The sequence below is a fragment of the Gadus chalcogrammus genome, chromosome 7 (assembly GCF_026213295.1).
Source record: "Gadus chalcogrammus isolate NIFS_2021 chromosome 7, NIFS_Gcha_1.0, whole genome shotgun sequence".
NCBI classification, from domain to species: domain Eukaryota; kingdom Metazoa; phylum Chordata; class Actinopteri; order Gadiformes; family Gadidae; genus Gadus; species Gadus chalcogrammus.
Window position 1 is genome coordinate 21237511 of NC_079418.1, and position 13447 is coordinate 21250957.

The following is a 13447-nucleotide window of genomic DNA, read 5'->3' on the forward strand; positions in this document are numbered from 1 at the left end:
ACTGCCCATAAATTCAGCACTGGCTCATTGTGAGAGCAAGGATAGTTGACCTAAGACTTCTGCGCCTTATTTTGTGATATGTTCACCGAAGAAACAACACACATTGTCTCTGGAAATATTTAGGAGTCTCTTATGCAATTTTATTTCCATTTTATTTCACATACTTTACAAGGTGACAGGAAGTTTGTACAAAGTACATTTGGTTACACAAAGGTCAGTGTAGCCTTCGGTTTAGAACAAAACTTGAAGTCGACTGTAAGCTTGGCCATAGTACTTTGAGAAATGTACAGTCAAGACATTGTTTACCATTCAGTATGCAACACGGCTTTATCAAATCAACCATTGATTCAATATGAAAAAATTTGGCGATTTGATTGGTGGTTCCTCATGCGGAGGCATAGACCAATGGCTGAAGAGAATATACACCAGGACAAGAGTCAACTCATTCAACACTAATCCTACTGATATGAGCGTCATGTAAAAATGGAATGTTTTACTCGTGTGGAATTTTAAAGAGGCTTTTCAAGGGGCTGGTCAACCCATTAAAAATAAAGATATCCAACATCAGATTAAAATCTGACTTTGAAATGATAAAGTAACTTCATAAGACCCCTTTAACACCACAATTTAATGAATCGGAACCAGACAGTTTATGACCTTGGAGCTTTCAGCTGAAAGTGACATTCTCAACCGGCTTTTACAATCAATTGTCTGCTTCTCCCAGGTCATCTTTGATGGGAAAAATGTGTCAAGTGTCCTCCAAGCCATTCACAGTGAGCTCAACGTGTTAGAAGACTCTGGAGTGGACTCCTTACACCTGCATTCCTGATATCAGCTGGACCATCTGTGAGCACGGAGAAGATCTTTCAATCGATGTATCCAGGATCCTCTAAATATGCCCCCCTCCATGGGTGAAGCAACAGTTTGCGCTCTGTATTTTTGTATACTTTGACATTTTCTTGGGCATATCCGTGGTTTGGCTTGCCCACCACCATCCCCTGCCCCACCATCATCTGGGTAGGTATTCCTGTGGAAGTCCCGTGAGGTTCCTGTCAAGCAAAGCCTGGTCCACGGACCTGACGAAGGAGTCAATCAGCCGTCTCATGTCCCCCGTGAAGGGGTCGAAGGACGGCCGCTTTACACCGGAGCGCTTGAAGTGGCCGTCTTGGTTGCTCTGCGCGCACATCAGCCTCTCCTCGCTGGCGGTAACGTTCAGGAACAGCGTGACCAGGCGCAGCGGCGGGAACAGCGCCCTGTGCAGGTCCTCGTAGTGCACTACAAGCAGCCGCTGGCCAAACTTCAGCCAGCTAAGCGCGTGGGATGCCCACCAGGGGGCGTAGCTCGCTACGAACTCTGACCATTCTGCGTAGTAGAGAGAGAGAGAGAGAGAGAGAGAGAGAGAGAGAGAGAGAGAGAGAGAGAGAGAGAGAGAGAGAGAGAGAGAGAGAGAGGGGGGGCTCGGTTATTGTTGTGAATCTCCCCCCGCTTTTCATTTTTATTTGTTGATAGTTTGGCTGTGTAAGACAAGCATCTGCCAAAAAACACAGGCCATCTGGAGAACACACTTTTTGGTTCCAATCAAAAGAAACATGAAAACAATTGCCTACTTTCCATGAATGACTTTCTGTTAAATATACATCTTATGGATAATCCCAGTATATTGTAAAGAACTGATTGCCTTGAAACCGCCCTACCATTCCAAACAATTGCAGCATTGAAAAGAACAATGGCATCTAAATCACCAAGGGAAATGGCAGTGGGGTCAGCGTTACCTTTGCTCTTCCACTGTGTGTCCGTCGCGTGGCCCAAATGCCCGGCGCACTTGCGATTGAACTCCGCCATCAGGGACCGGTACGGGTTCCGGATCAGCAGGATGGCCGCGTCGAACATCTCGATCTCCCTCTGTCCACTCTCGTGGGTCTTCACGCAGATGCTCCGGCCGCTCTTCCAGTAGTCCTTCTCCCCTTTGAAGCCTGAGGGGAGGACGGAAGCGACCATCAGCCCACACAGCCACACTGGCCAGCATGCAGCAGGTTACTGGGGACCCAGTAGCCCCTTACCTCTGTTGTACAGCGTGCCGTCAAAGTAGAAGCTGCCAGTGTAGTATCCCGTCACCAGCTCCACCAGGTGTCGAAGCCAGGTGTTGCCCGCCCCGGGGAAACTGGACAGAGCCACCAGATTGCTGGAGCGTTGTGGCAAAAAGGTCCTTTCCTTGCACCTCGAGTCTGGCATGGCGCAAAAAGCACAGGAGGTCAGCCAATGCATTGTCTGAACGAGTGTCAGCCGAGCCCCCAAATCGACGGTTCCAGCTCGTTATGCATGTCTATGATGACAACATGATGAAACCCATCCATCTTTGATGTCATCTTGACACAGAGTTAGCTTTAATGGATTTCTTATGCAAATCCTTTCTGCTCATTGCCAACTAGAGGCTGAAATAAAATCAGATTAGAAGAAATATTGCTTCAATTCTTATTTTACAAGTGTTCCACATGCACGGTAAATACAGCAGGCTGCCCTGTCTACTGCCCACTCACTTCCCCCCTGTACAGATCTGTACCGCACGGTATTGTAGCATAGGGACCAGTCTCAATCGCACACATAAATGTCACATATATATATATATCTGTTGTCACTATATGTCCTGGCCCAACCAGGTTCAATCAATCTGGTCCCCTAATCATCCTCCTGTATAATTGGCCGACTCATTAATTCCCTCACTCTCCACCTCAAGCTGGTGTGTGGTGAGCGTTCTGGCGCAGATTGGCTGCCGTGCATCATCCAAGTGGGTGCTACACACTGGTGGAGGTTAGTGAGGTTCCCCCTTCACTGTAAAGCGTCTTTGAGCGTCTAGAAAAGCGCTATATAAATTCAATCCATTATTATTATTATTATTATTATATATTACATGACCCCTCACCGAGGACAGGCGTGTGATACACTTGGTAGTAGTCCTGCTGCGTGGGTGCTGTGGGAGTAGCGGGGGAAACCAGGCTGGTGTGGTTCAGAGCAGAGTCCCTCCCACACATCTGTCCCTGGGGCTCCTGGGAGAGGCTGAAGAGAGAGCTGGTCCCGGCGCAGAAACATCGGGGAGTCTTCAACACGGCCAGCGGAAGCTCCTACATCAAGTGAAAAAAAGAAAAAAAAAAGACTCAATCTCAGGAGGGTGATGTGCACGCATATGCACCTACGCACGGCCAGACACACAGTTTGATTTATTCCCTCTTTTTTCATCCTCAACAAACGTTAAATCTACAGTGCTTGTGACATCCAGATGCTGATGTCAAATTGTCACTATGTTTGCACTACTATGATGAGCTGGACGAGTGTGCGCTCGTTACATGCACCTGCGCACACACTCACTCAGTCAGAAACACACACGCACACGCACACACACACACACATACACACACACACACACTACACAAATACATGGGGATGGAAGGACTCCAAAACCATCGTTATCTCATTATGGGCCCATTAAAGCATAAGCAGCCATCAGCGGTAATGAAACCCCATCCCCAGACTCGTGTCAGTGGGATCCCATGGGGGACGGAGCGACACACGCGCACAGAAAGAAATGTCTCTTATCTTCCATCTTCAGGGAGCGCACACTTCAGGCTGTGGTCTACAGAGACTAGCGCTAGAGTGCTAGCACATCTCTCTGTAGAGTATAGCCTGAGATGTTATGCATTAATCTCACGGTATATATACGGAGGGGAGCGAACCTTATCCGTGCAGGTCTCGATGCAGGATGGCACGGTGAGATTGGGATGGAGGGAGGCCACGGGGAAGGCGCTGATGGTGCTCTTTGGTATCTTGAAGCAACCGCTGTAGTAAACATTCCTGACTAGGGCGAGAAGGAGAGGGAGAGCAAGAGAGAGATGCGCAATACAGTATGAACACGAGGCAGTTTGTGAACCCATCTTCAAAACCCAGTTGAATGAGAACAAAGTTCATTCTCATTCATTGTAGCTTGCTACTGGCACTCGACTAGCGAGCTTACGTTAAACGCTTAAATAAGAGAAGGCAAGATGAGGTCGGATAAGATGGGTGTTTGAACACTTCAATGCCAAGTCTTTTGTAAGTAGACATATTTTCTGTATTTGCAGTTCTTATTTTTATTTAAATGTTTAGTTTCAGACTCTTTCATATTTACTGTCCTGTACTCTATGCTGTGACAGCAACATTTCCTGTCAGGGATTAATAAAGTAAAATCAACTTCTAATAAAAAACAATTAAAAAACTAGGAGGATTAGTAAACGCCTATCTATTTGAAGTTAACTCTGCTAGTTTGGTATGAGGCCCGGGGAATGCGGCCACACTCCATTTGATCCTAATTTCTTTGAACATGGATAGGCTTAAGTATAAATACGCAGACTTTACCACTAATGCAATGTGACATCCATATTTAGGTCAGTCAACAACTTTGCACAAAGAGTACATCACGAAGGCCTGCAACAACTTGAACACAACTCTTTTCGCCCCATTCGTGAGGTAACCGTTCCCTTGTAAAAGCTCATCGATGCATCATATCTATTCATATGAATTTGTTTCTTTTTTTTTTGCTCAAAGATCCACCATTCCTATATGTTTCGGTGAGTGTTTCATAAAGACACGGTCTTACGAGCAGGGGTAAAAAGAGGGTGAAGGATGGTGAATGAGTGATCATTAATCAGGAGTGTGCTGCCCGCCGTGTATAGCTGCCATGCATCCCCACCCCTGCATAATAAACCCATGTTTCTGCACGCATATACATCAGTATCGCAGGAGGAGAAGTAACTAGTATAATATGTTATGTGTGTGTGTGTGTTTGTGAGAAAGAGAGAGAGCGACAGAGAGAGAGCAAGAGAGGCCTAGAGACTGATTTATAGAAATCCCCCCTGCCTGAGTGTAGAGAGGGACACAGAGAGGTAGGAGGTAAAGGAAACCGAGTTAGAGACCTAGGGAACGAAAGAGAGGGATTGAACGAGGGAAGGAGAGAGAGAAAGAGAGAGATCAAGCAAAAAAGAGAGAGAGCAAGGCTGATAGAAGTAAGTAAAGACTAGCGTTCCGGTGCCGGACTCACATTTCCTGTGTCCCGGGAGTTGCTCCACCTTGTATATGGAGAGGCGCTCCACTCCCCCACAGGGGGTGCCCCTCTCTCCGCGACAGCTCACACTGCAGTCCTCCTCGGGGGCCTGGGAGCTTCTGATGCGGTTCCCACAGTGACACTCGGCCCCATACTCTAGACCTGCATACTGGTACCCACTAACCACACACACACACACACACACACACACACACGCATACACACGCACACACGCATACACACGCATACACACACACACACACACACACACACACACACACACACACACACACACACACACACACGCACACACACACACACACACACACACACACACGCACACACACACACACACACACACAAACACACACACACACACACACACACACACACACACACACACACACACACACACACACACACACACACACACACACGCACACACACACGCACGCACACACACGCAGACACACGCACACACGCATACACACGCATACACACACACACACACACACACGCACACACACGCACACACACACACACACACACACACACACACACACACACACACACACACACACATATAGACGTATATACACACAGGTAGAAATACACATATCCATGTATATGAAATCCATGCATGCACACATACACACACACACATGAACAGAAATATACACGTGTATATACACACACACAACCACACACACACAAACACTCACACACACACACACACACAGACATACACACAGCAACACACACACACACACACACAAACACACATGAACATAAATACACACGTGTATATACACACACACACAACCACACGCACACAAACACACACACACACACACACACACACACACACACACACACACACACACACTTGTACACACACACACAGACACACACACACACACACTTGTACACACATACAGACACACACACACACACACACACACACACACACACACACACACACACACACACACACACACACACACACACACACACACACACACACACACACACATAAACATACATAAACATGAGCAAATATAAACAAACACATACCCAGGACCACACACACCCTGAAAAATATACTTAAACATGAGCATATATAGACACACATAAACACCCACTCGATCACACACACACACAATCACACTACAAACACACACACTCATGCACACACCCACATACACTCAATCAAACCGGATGAAGACATACACAACCGGATATACAAACTTAAAGACACACTTAAACACAAGCACACACCGACACACATACATAAACATCTTTCGCGAGAAACCAAAATTGCTCCCGCCCGGGGCGATCCATAACCGCAAGCCATCAGCCGTTGGCTACAACCAGCATATTGGACCCAACTTAAGATTTAAAACTCATTCGTTTATTTTGGGTTTCCCGCCCTACTGAGGATTTCCTCCCCTTGCCGTTTTGTAACAATAGCGTGTATGTGTCCGCACTACACCGGATGGGGCCGCAGCCCAGCTAAAGAGACTCCTGAGCCAGGGGAGGATCCAGGGTGTCAAGGCTTACTCTGGGACTCATCCCCCCCCCGCCCCCCCCCCCCCCCCCCCCCCCCCCCCCCCCTGTCCTTCCCTCTCCTCTGCGATGAAAAACATAATCAGAATTGACCTTTTATATATATCGTCCTTTTATAGTTTCCGCACTGAGTCGAACTGACTCCTTTTGCCACATTTCTATTACTGGAACACTTTGGTAAACAGCACATCGCGGAGGGGTAGAGGAGAGGCTGAAACGCTGTCAACACCACCTTGGTAGTCTGCGTGCATCTGCCTTTATTCCACTGAGATGCTTCCTCTGCTTTCCACAATGAAGGGTATCGCTGTCTGAGGTGCGCTCTGTGAAAGCCTTTTTCTGAAATCTAAGATTACATCAGGATAATGTTGTGCAGGCACAGCTACTACAGCAGGAATGGCTTTGAAATGTCAAAAATCTATTCAGATTCTGATTTTGCCCAAAAATATTTGTCATAGCTAATTGCTCCATTTCTGTACTCTCTGCCTTATACTTGGGTGCAGTATATATCTCCTTGTGTTTAGTGAAAATCCTGCGCATAGTGCAGTGTACAGCTATGTATACTATGTCATCAATTCATTAAAAGCCTCCGTTCACTTCCACTCCATATAGATAAAGCTGCTTAAATTGAGAATAAATGTTTATAAAAAGACATCAATAGGCAACAGCCCATGAAGGACTACTCCACAACAAGAGATGGAAACCAGCGTTATTACCATGCAGTTTCAGTATTCCTCTCTCGAATACCTGAATTCAATCTGCAATATTGCCTCCATGTGATTGTATGTCACGTGACGGGCTCTCCTCCCCGCCGCCAATCATTCACTGTCCCCCTCCACCCCTTCCCCAGCCACCTGGCACTCCACTGGAACACAAGCAGCCATTCACCCAGAGGAGTCTCAAAAAGTGCTCAGCACCGAACAGCGCTGCCTCTGTGGCTCGCCCGGCGATGCCCTCTCTAGCCCTCCGCCCACCGGCGCAGCGGCCCAGCCTCCACAACGGCATTACCTTTCGGCGCAGGTGTCCTGACACAGGGCGCTGGTCATCTTGCGCAGGTCGTACAGGATAGTTCCCCCCAGGGCCCGGTCCCCTGCCTCGTGCAGGAAGCAGCCCACATAGTTCCCTGCGAGGGGAGAGGGGGGAGAGTATAAGACAGATGAGAAATATAACGGAGGAAGGTCAGTCACCCTCCACTAGTGTTGATGTCAAGCACATGGTGGGTCCTCCCAGGCCCACACAAGGGCAAACGTAGATCTTTCCATCCGTGGAAGTGAAATTGGCATTTATTGAAAAGAGTATTCAGAAATAGTATTTTTTTTTTTTTTTTTCTATGCCCTCTATTAAGCATTTGTAACATTTAATTCTATTTTATACCGGAAGGACAGAAGAGCAAAAAATCGAGGCGAAAAGAAAGGCATTTTCATTTGATATTTCATCGATCCTGCTGAAAGACGCTCCCTTGATAGTTAGAAATCTGTCATGCCATATGTGAATCTGCCACTTTCCAGACTATTGTGATAAAATATCACATATAGTTAAGTAAGTAAACAAGTAAATATTTTATTGTCTCTCTCACAAGCGAAATTTGCATTGGGCAAACAGAGAGCGTCGGCGACACATACATAAAGGTTTTACATAGACATACATAAAACATGAAACACATTGCATTACCCAAAACATGGCCTCACCCAAACACATGGCCTAACCCCCACCTTGAAACCCATTATAAAAAATATGGTATTGCATTATTGCATTTATTGCGCCCATAAAACTCAGTTATGTGATCAAAAGCGCGTATTTTCAAGTTACTAGCATTATATGAATCCCAAAAATTACAATAAATCCCAAGCTGGAAAGGCCAAGGAATTCCAAGTACACATTTATTGCGCCCATAAACCTTAGATGGAATGATTCTTTCGTTTCAACCACATTTTCCCATAATTGCCACAATTTGAGAGTGTGGCTTGCCGTCAATGAAGTGCTCATTACGTTGACAGGGTAGTTTGAGCCACTGAATGACATGAACATGAACAGATATTTAATGTAAATATGACACCATCCTTACAGAAAGAAACTGGTCATTTCTATGCAGAGCATGTTGAAGGATTGGAAGCCTTGAAGCAGACGGTGTTGGACAAGCGGGGAGGTGGGGGGACACGGTAGATGAATGTAGCCCATGTGTCAGCAAGATGCACTGACACGAGAGAAACAAGAAACGGAGCATGAAATCCTTTGTCTGGGCTCAGAGCGTGTAGAGCACAGAATTTAACGTCCAACAGTTTGACAGTGTCCTTCTGAACCACGTGTCCTTCCAAACCATGCGTCCTCCAAAACCCTGCATCCACCTAGACCCTGAATCCCTCTAAATCGTGTGTCTTCCAAAGCTCTGCATCCCCCTAAACCCTACATCCTCCTAAACCATGTGTCTGCATAAGCCCTGCATATACCTCAACCTAGTGTCCTGCTAAACCATGTGCCTGCATAAGCCCTGCCTCAACCTAAACCTAGTTCAGGTTTAATCCTCCTAATCCCTGCATCCTCCTTAACCCTGTATCCTCCTTAACCCTGCATCCTCCCTTACCTTGTATCCTCCCTAACCCTTTATCCTCCTTAACCTAGTGCCCATTCTAAACCCTGTATCCTCCTTAACCTAGTGTCCCCCTAAACCCTACATCATTCTTAAAGCTGCATCCTCCTAAATCATGCATACTCCTTAACTAAATGTCATCCTAAACCCTGCATGCTCCTAAAACCTGCATCCTCCTAAACCATGTGTCTGTATCTGGGGTCCTTCTAAATTCTGCGTCATGCTAAACTTTGCATACTCCTTAACACTGCATCCTCATAAACCCTGCATCCTCCCAAAACCTATAACCTCATTAACCCTGCAAACTCATTAATCTGCATCCTCCTAAACTAAGTGTCATCCTAAACCCTGCATGATCCTAAATCCTGTATTCTCCTAATCCATGTGTCCTCGTAAACCCTGCAAAAATCTAAGCCCTGCATCCTCTTAAAGTCTGCATCATCCTTAACCTTGTATCTCATAGAACCTGCATCCTCCTTAATCTTGCATCTACCTGAACCATACATCCTCATATACTCCGTAAAGCCTTCGCTATAGGCTTGGTGGACCGCATTTCTTGACTACTTTGTCGTGGAAGCCCATCTCAATGTAAAGAATCATTCCAATACAGCCAAGAAATGCAGCCCTCCTTCTGCAGTCAGTGTATCATTTTTGGCCAATATCAGGGACAGTACTGTCCACATGTTAGTAATAAGAAGGAATTTGTTCATAAATGAATACAGATGAGTGCTAACTATCTAGCATACCTAATACTTAAGTTAGTGTAAATACATTTTTTAACCTTATTCTTCAGACTAATTGGGCATTCCCCAAAAGTTTAGTGAAATGGTTTTTCGTGGACCACCTTGCAATTGTTGCAAATCTGATTTTGAATCACGTTTGTTTTAACAGAGGTCGAGATGTACTTTTCCTTGCAGATGGTTTGCTGTTGGTAAACCAAGATCTCTTCCTAAAAGTAGGTGGTTATTGACACAGTTAATCAATGCTGTGCCCCAGACTTTGCATATTGTATGTAAAGGCTGTGAGGGACTATTCTAGACCATCCTCTAATATAAATCATTGTTGAAAAGCAATATTTTCTAAGAGCTGATCTTGAACGATTAGAGCCTTGATTCAAGCATGCAAACAGGGGAAGGGAAGCGGTTTGGATCAGCAACCATGCGTGAGATGAACACCCTGTGTGTTGGTGTTTAATGACATGCACAAAAACTGGCCCAGCTCCTCTTCCCAGAGAGGGCTGAGAAGTCGATGCCAATGGAAGGCAGTAGGCAGCGAGGAGGGGAGATGCAAGATTACCACAGATGGGGGTAGGCAGTCCATTTTAGGACCATTAGAGTAGACCTGCGGAGGGCAGCAGGGACCCAGTAGGGGACCGCCGATCTTGGGAGGAAAATGCACGCTACCACACAGACTAAAAGAACGTCACGCTTTTAGTCCAGGACCCAAAAGCTGTTTATTTTTAGAGAAAAGCTATAATTAAATTGTCATTGATGCCTTATCCATTTATTTATTTATTTTTGTTGTATTCGTGGATTTCCCCCCGTACCGTTAAGGTTTAAGTTTTAATCTTCTGGAAATTCAAAAACAACAAATCCTTCCCTGTGCATTCAAATGTAAAAATGGCACATAAATGCATAATGGAGCTGTGTTTGCTGCTCTAAATTCATGCCTGTCTCATGAATGTGCAATGAGTTGCAGTTTCTAAATGAGAAATGGAAACCTCACACGCAGATTGTGTTACCGCTGGCTAGGGGCCATCCGAGCAACCTAAAGTAAATCACCAAATAAGACAATAGGTACATTTGTATGTTTTCTGCCTCATATATTATTCAAGGAAAAAACATTTTTCTGTCAACAAGCTTTATTTGTTACACACACGTATCCTAGCTGCGGTGCTCTGCACACAAAAAAAATACAATTCAGAGGCTATCGTCCATTTCAATAAGACGTCGCCGTGGTATCTGCTCCATTTCAAGCCTAGCCTCAAGGGCTTACACTATGCATCTAGATGTTGTCATGGGTGGGTTGACACAAACAGGGTAGCTTTGGAATTGATTGATCATACAGTCTTCATGTAACCTAGTGGTGGCCAATACCACCACTGAATGACAAACATTGTACTGGTGTACAACCAGGACTAGGAATAAGAAGAATCAGGAGGAGCTATGATCTTCTTGAAGAATATCAGGGATGAGATGAATGTGTGTTTTTTCCAATTGCGCACTTCCCCAATGAAACGAGCCGAAAGGCGCACAATGTGTTCCTTGTGTTCCCATGTATCATCTGTCTAGCGATCAACACAGAGATGCTTAAGTTGTTGTTGACTTCCGTATCATGAGTTCATTAACAGAGACCTTTTGCATCACTGACGACGACGAATATGTGTTTTTTGCTCTACGTTTATTTTTTTCTAGTCACAGTTAGACCTCAGCGAGACAAAGACATTGAAATTGCCTAGCAGTACCTTCCTTACACACATACCGGCCTTTCCAAATGCACAGACATGAATCTCTTATTCTGCTGAATAAAGCTATGAGGGATGAATTTGTTGCCTTTTTTAATGCACTTTTGCACATAACATGTTGTACGCCACCAGGGAATGTGTCTATGTTTATTGCCAGAGAAACAGTATACAAAATCCTTAACCTTTAACCAACCACTGTTGAAACACGACTTACATAATAATGTTATAGCAACAGGGCTTCTACAACCATATGTGCTTCAGCTACTTGTAAAGGGATGCACGGGTTAAAAGCGTATTCTTGGATTGAGCACAGTATACAACTAAATCGATGGATATCCTTATTCTTGTTCTCTTATGGCGCATAATAATTCACTCTCTGAGCCTTGCACAGTTTCAGGGGGTAACATTGTTGTTTGCTTGTCAATTCACTCATTCAGGGGAAAATTAAGACATGTTAAATTCAATTTAAGATAGACAAAAAACCCTTTTCAGCCCGAGCCATCTTGTGTGTGCCGAGAATAATGGATTTTCTTTTATAACCCATGAATCATCGGAAAGTCATTATTTTAACTCTCCACCCCTTTCTGAAAAAATACAGCTCAACGTGACCCGGCGGAACGCGCTTATTTTCTTCTTCTTCTTCAAATGAGGGGCCTCTCAGAGAAGCCTGACATTGCGTCTCTGGTGACTCAACACCCACGACTCACTGTTGGTAACTGTTTACTAGCGTGCATCATGCGGCTGCGAACGCCTTATCTTCACCGTCGCTTACCTTTCCGTCTGCTGCCGCTGCTCCGACCGCTGCCGCCGCTGCTGCTGAGCTGAGCGCCCCTCTGCTCAAGGGTCTCGGGCAGCAGGCCGTGGAACCAGCGGTGCTGCAGGTGCTGCGCCCCCAGGCCGCGGGAGTCGGCCCAGTGTCGCCTGGCCCTCGTGCCCGGCCCCGGCCCCGACCCAGGCCCCGGGGTGGCCTGGTAGGTGGCCCACCGGGAGCGATGCCTCGCGCTCAGGCCGGACCCCCTGGGCACGGTGGGGGGGGCCACCAGGGACAGCGGGGGCTTGGTGGAGGAGGACAGGGAGGGGACCCCGCTGGTCTGCGTGACCCGCAGGCCAGAGCGCTGCAGGAGCAGAATGCTGCCCGCCATTAGGTAGGCGATGCCCAGGAAGAACAGCAGCACCTGGGCTCGCCACAGGAAGCAGTGCACCTTCGAGAGCCGCGCCAACATGCTGAGCGCGGGCTGGGATCAGAGCAGCCGACCCCCCGGCGCGGCGAGGAGCGTCAGAGTGCGGCGTCTACAGACGCATCAAGACGCACTGTGCCGGCGCTGGTGGCGGTCCAACACCATGCTCTTCCTCTTCTCTAGTGTAGCCCCCCAGCAGTGCAGTCATTCTTCCCGCCAAGCCTCCACCATGCCTTGCTTCTTCATCTCAGTGCCCCTCCTCCACCAAGGGGTGGGGGTTGGATCCTTTTAATGTGCCACAGCTAAGATTGACCTCAAGGCAATCTCCAGCACTGCAACACCCGGGTTGCCTTCAACAAGTCCCTGGGGACAAAATGGAGGGGGAGAAAACAGGCAGCTGTTTTATTTATTTATTTATTTATGTATGTATGTATTTCCTCTTTTTAAATGTCACTGTTATCCGACTCCACATGTGCATAATCCAATAGTGCGGTGGCATGTGAGGGGATTAGACCCGTAGCTCATGTTGAAATATATAGGCTTGTGTTTCCCTGGCCTCCAGCTATGTCTTTTTTTTCCCATTT

General features: G+C 46.5%; 1 protein-coding gene across 1 annotated transcript; it reads right to left on the reverse strand.

Moving 5' to 3' along the window:
• Positions 1-1009: 1009 nt before the first annotated feature.
• wscd1b (WSC domain containing 1b) lies at positions 1010-12908 on the reverse strand. The gene is made up of 8 exons (XM_056594240.1): positions 12485-12908; positions 7643-7757; positions 5069-5250; positions 3729-3850; positions 2921-3119; positions 2061-2225; positions 1773-1973; positions 1010-1362 (listed from the first exon to the last, which is right to left on the reverse strand). Exons 1-8 carry the CDS (start codon positions 12906-12908, stop codon positions 1010-1012), a joined length of 1761 nt encoding a protein of 586 aa, XP_056450215.1.
• Between the last annotated feature and the right edge of the window lie 539 nt (positions 12909-13447).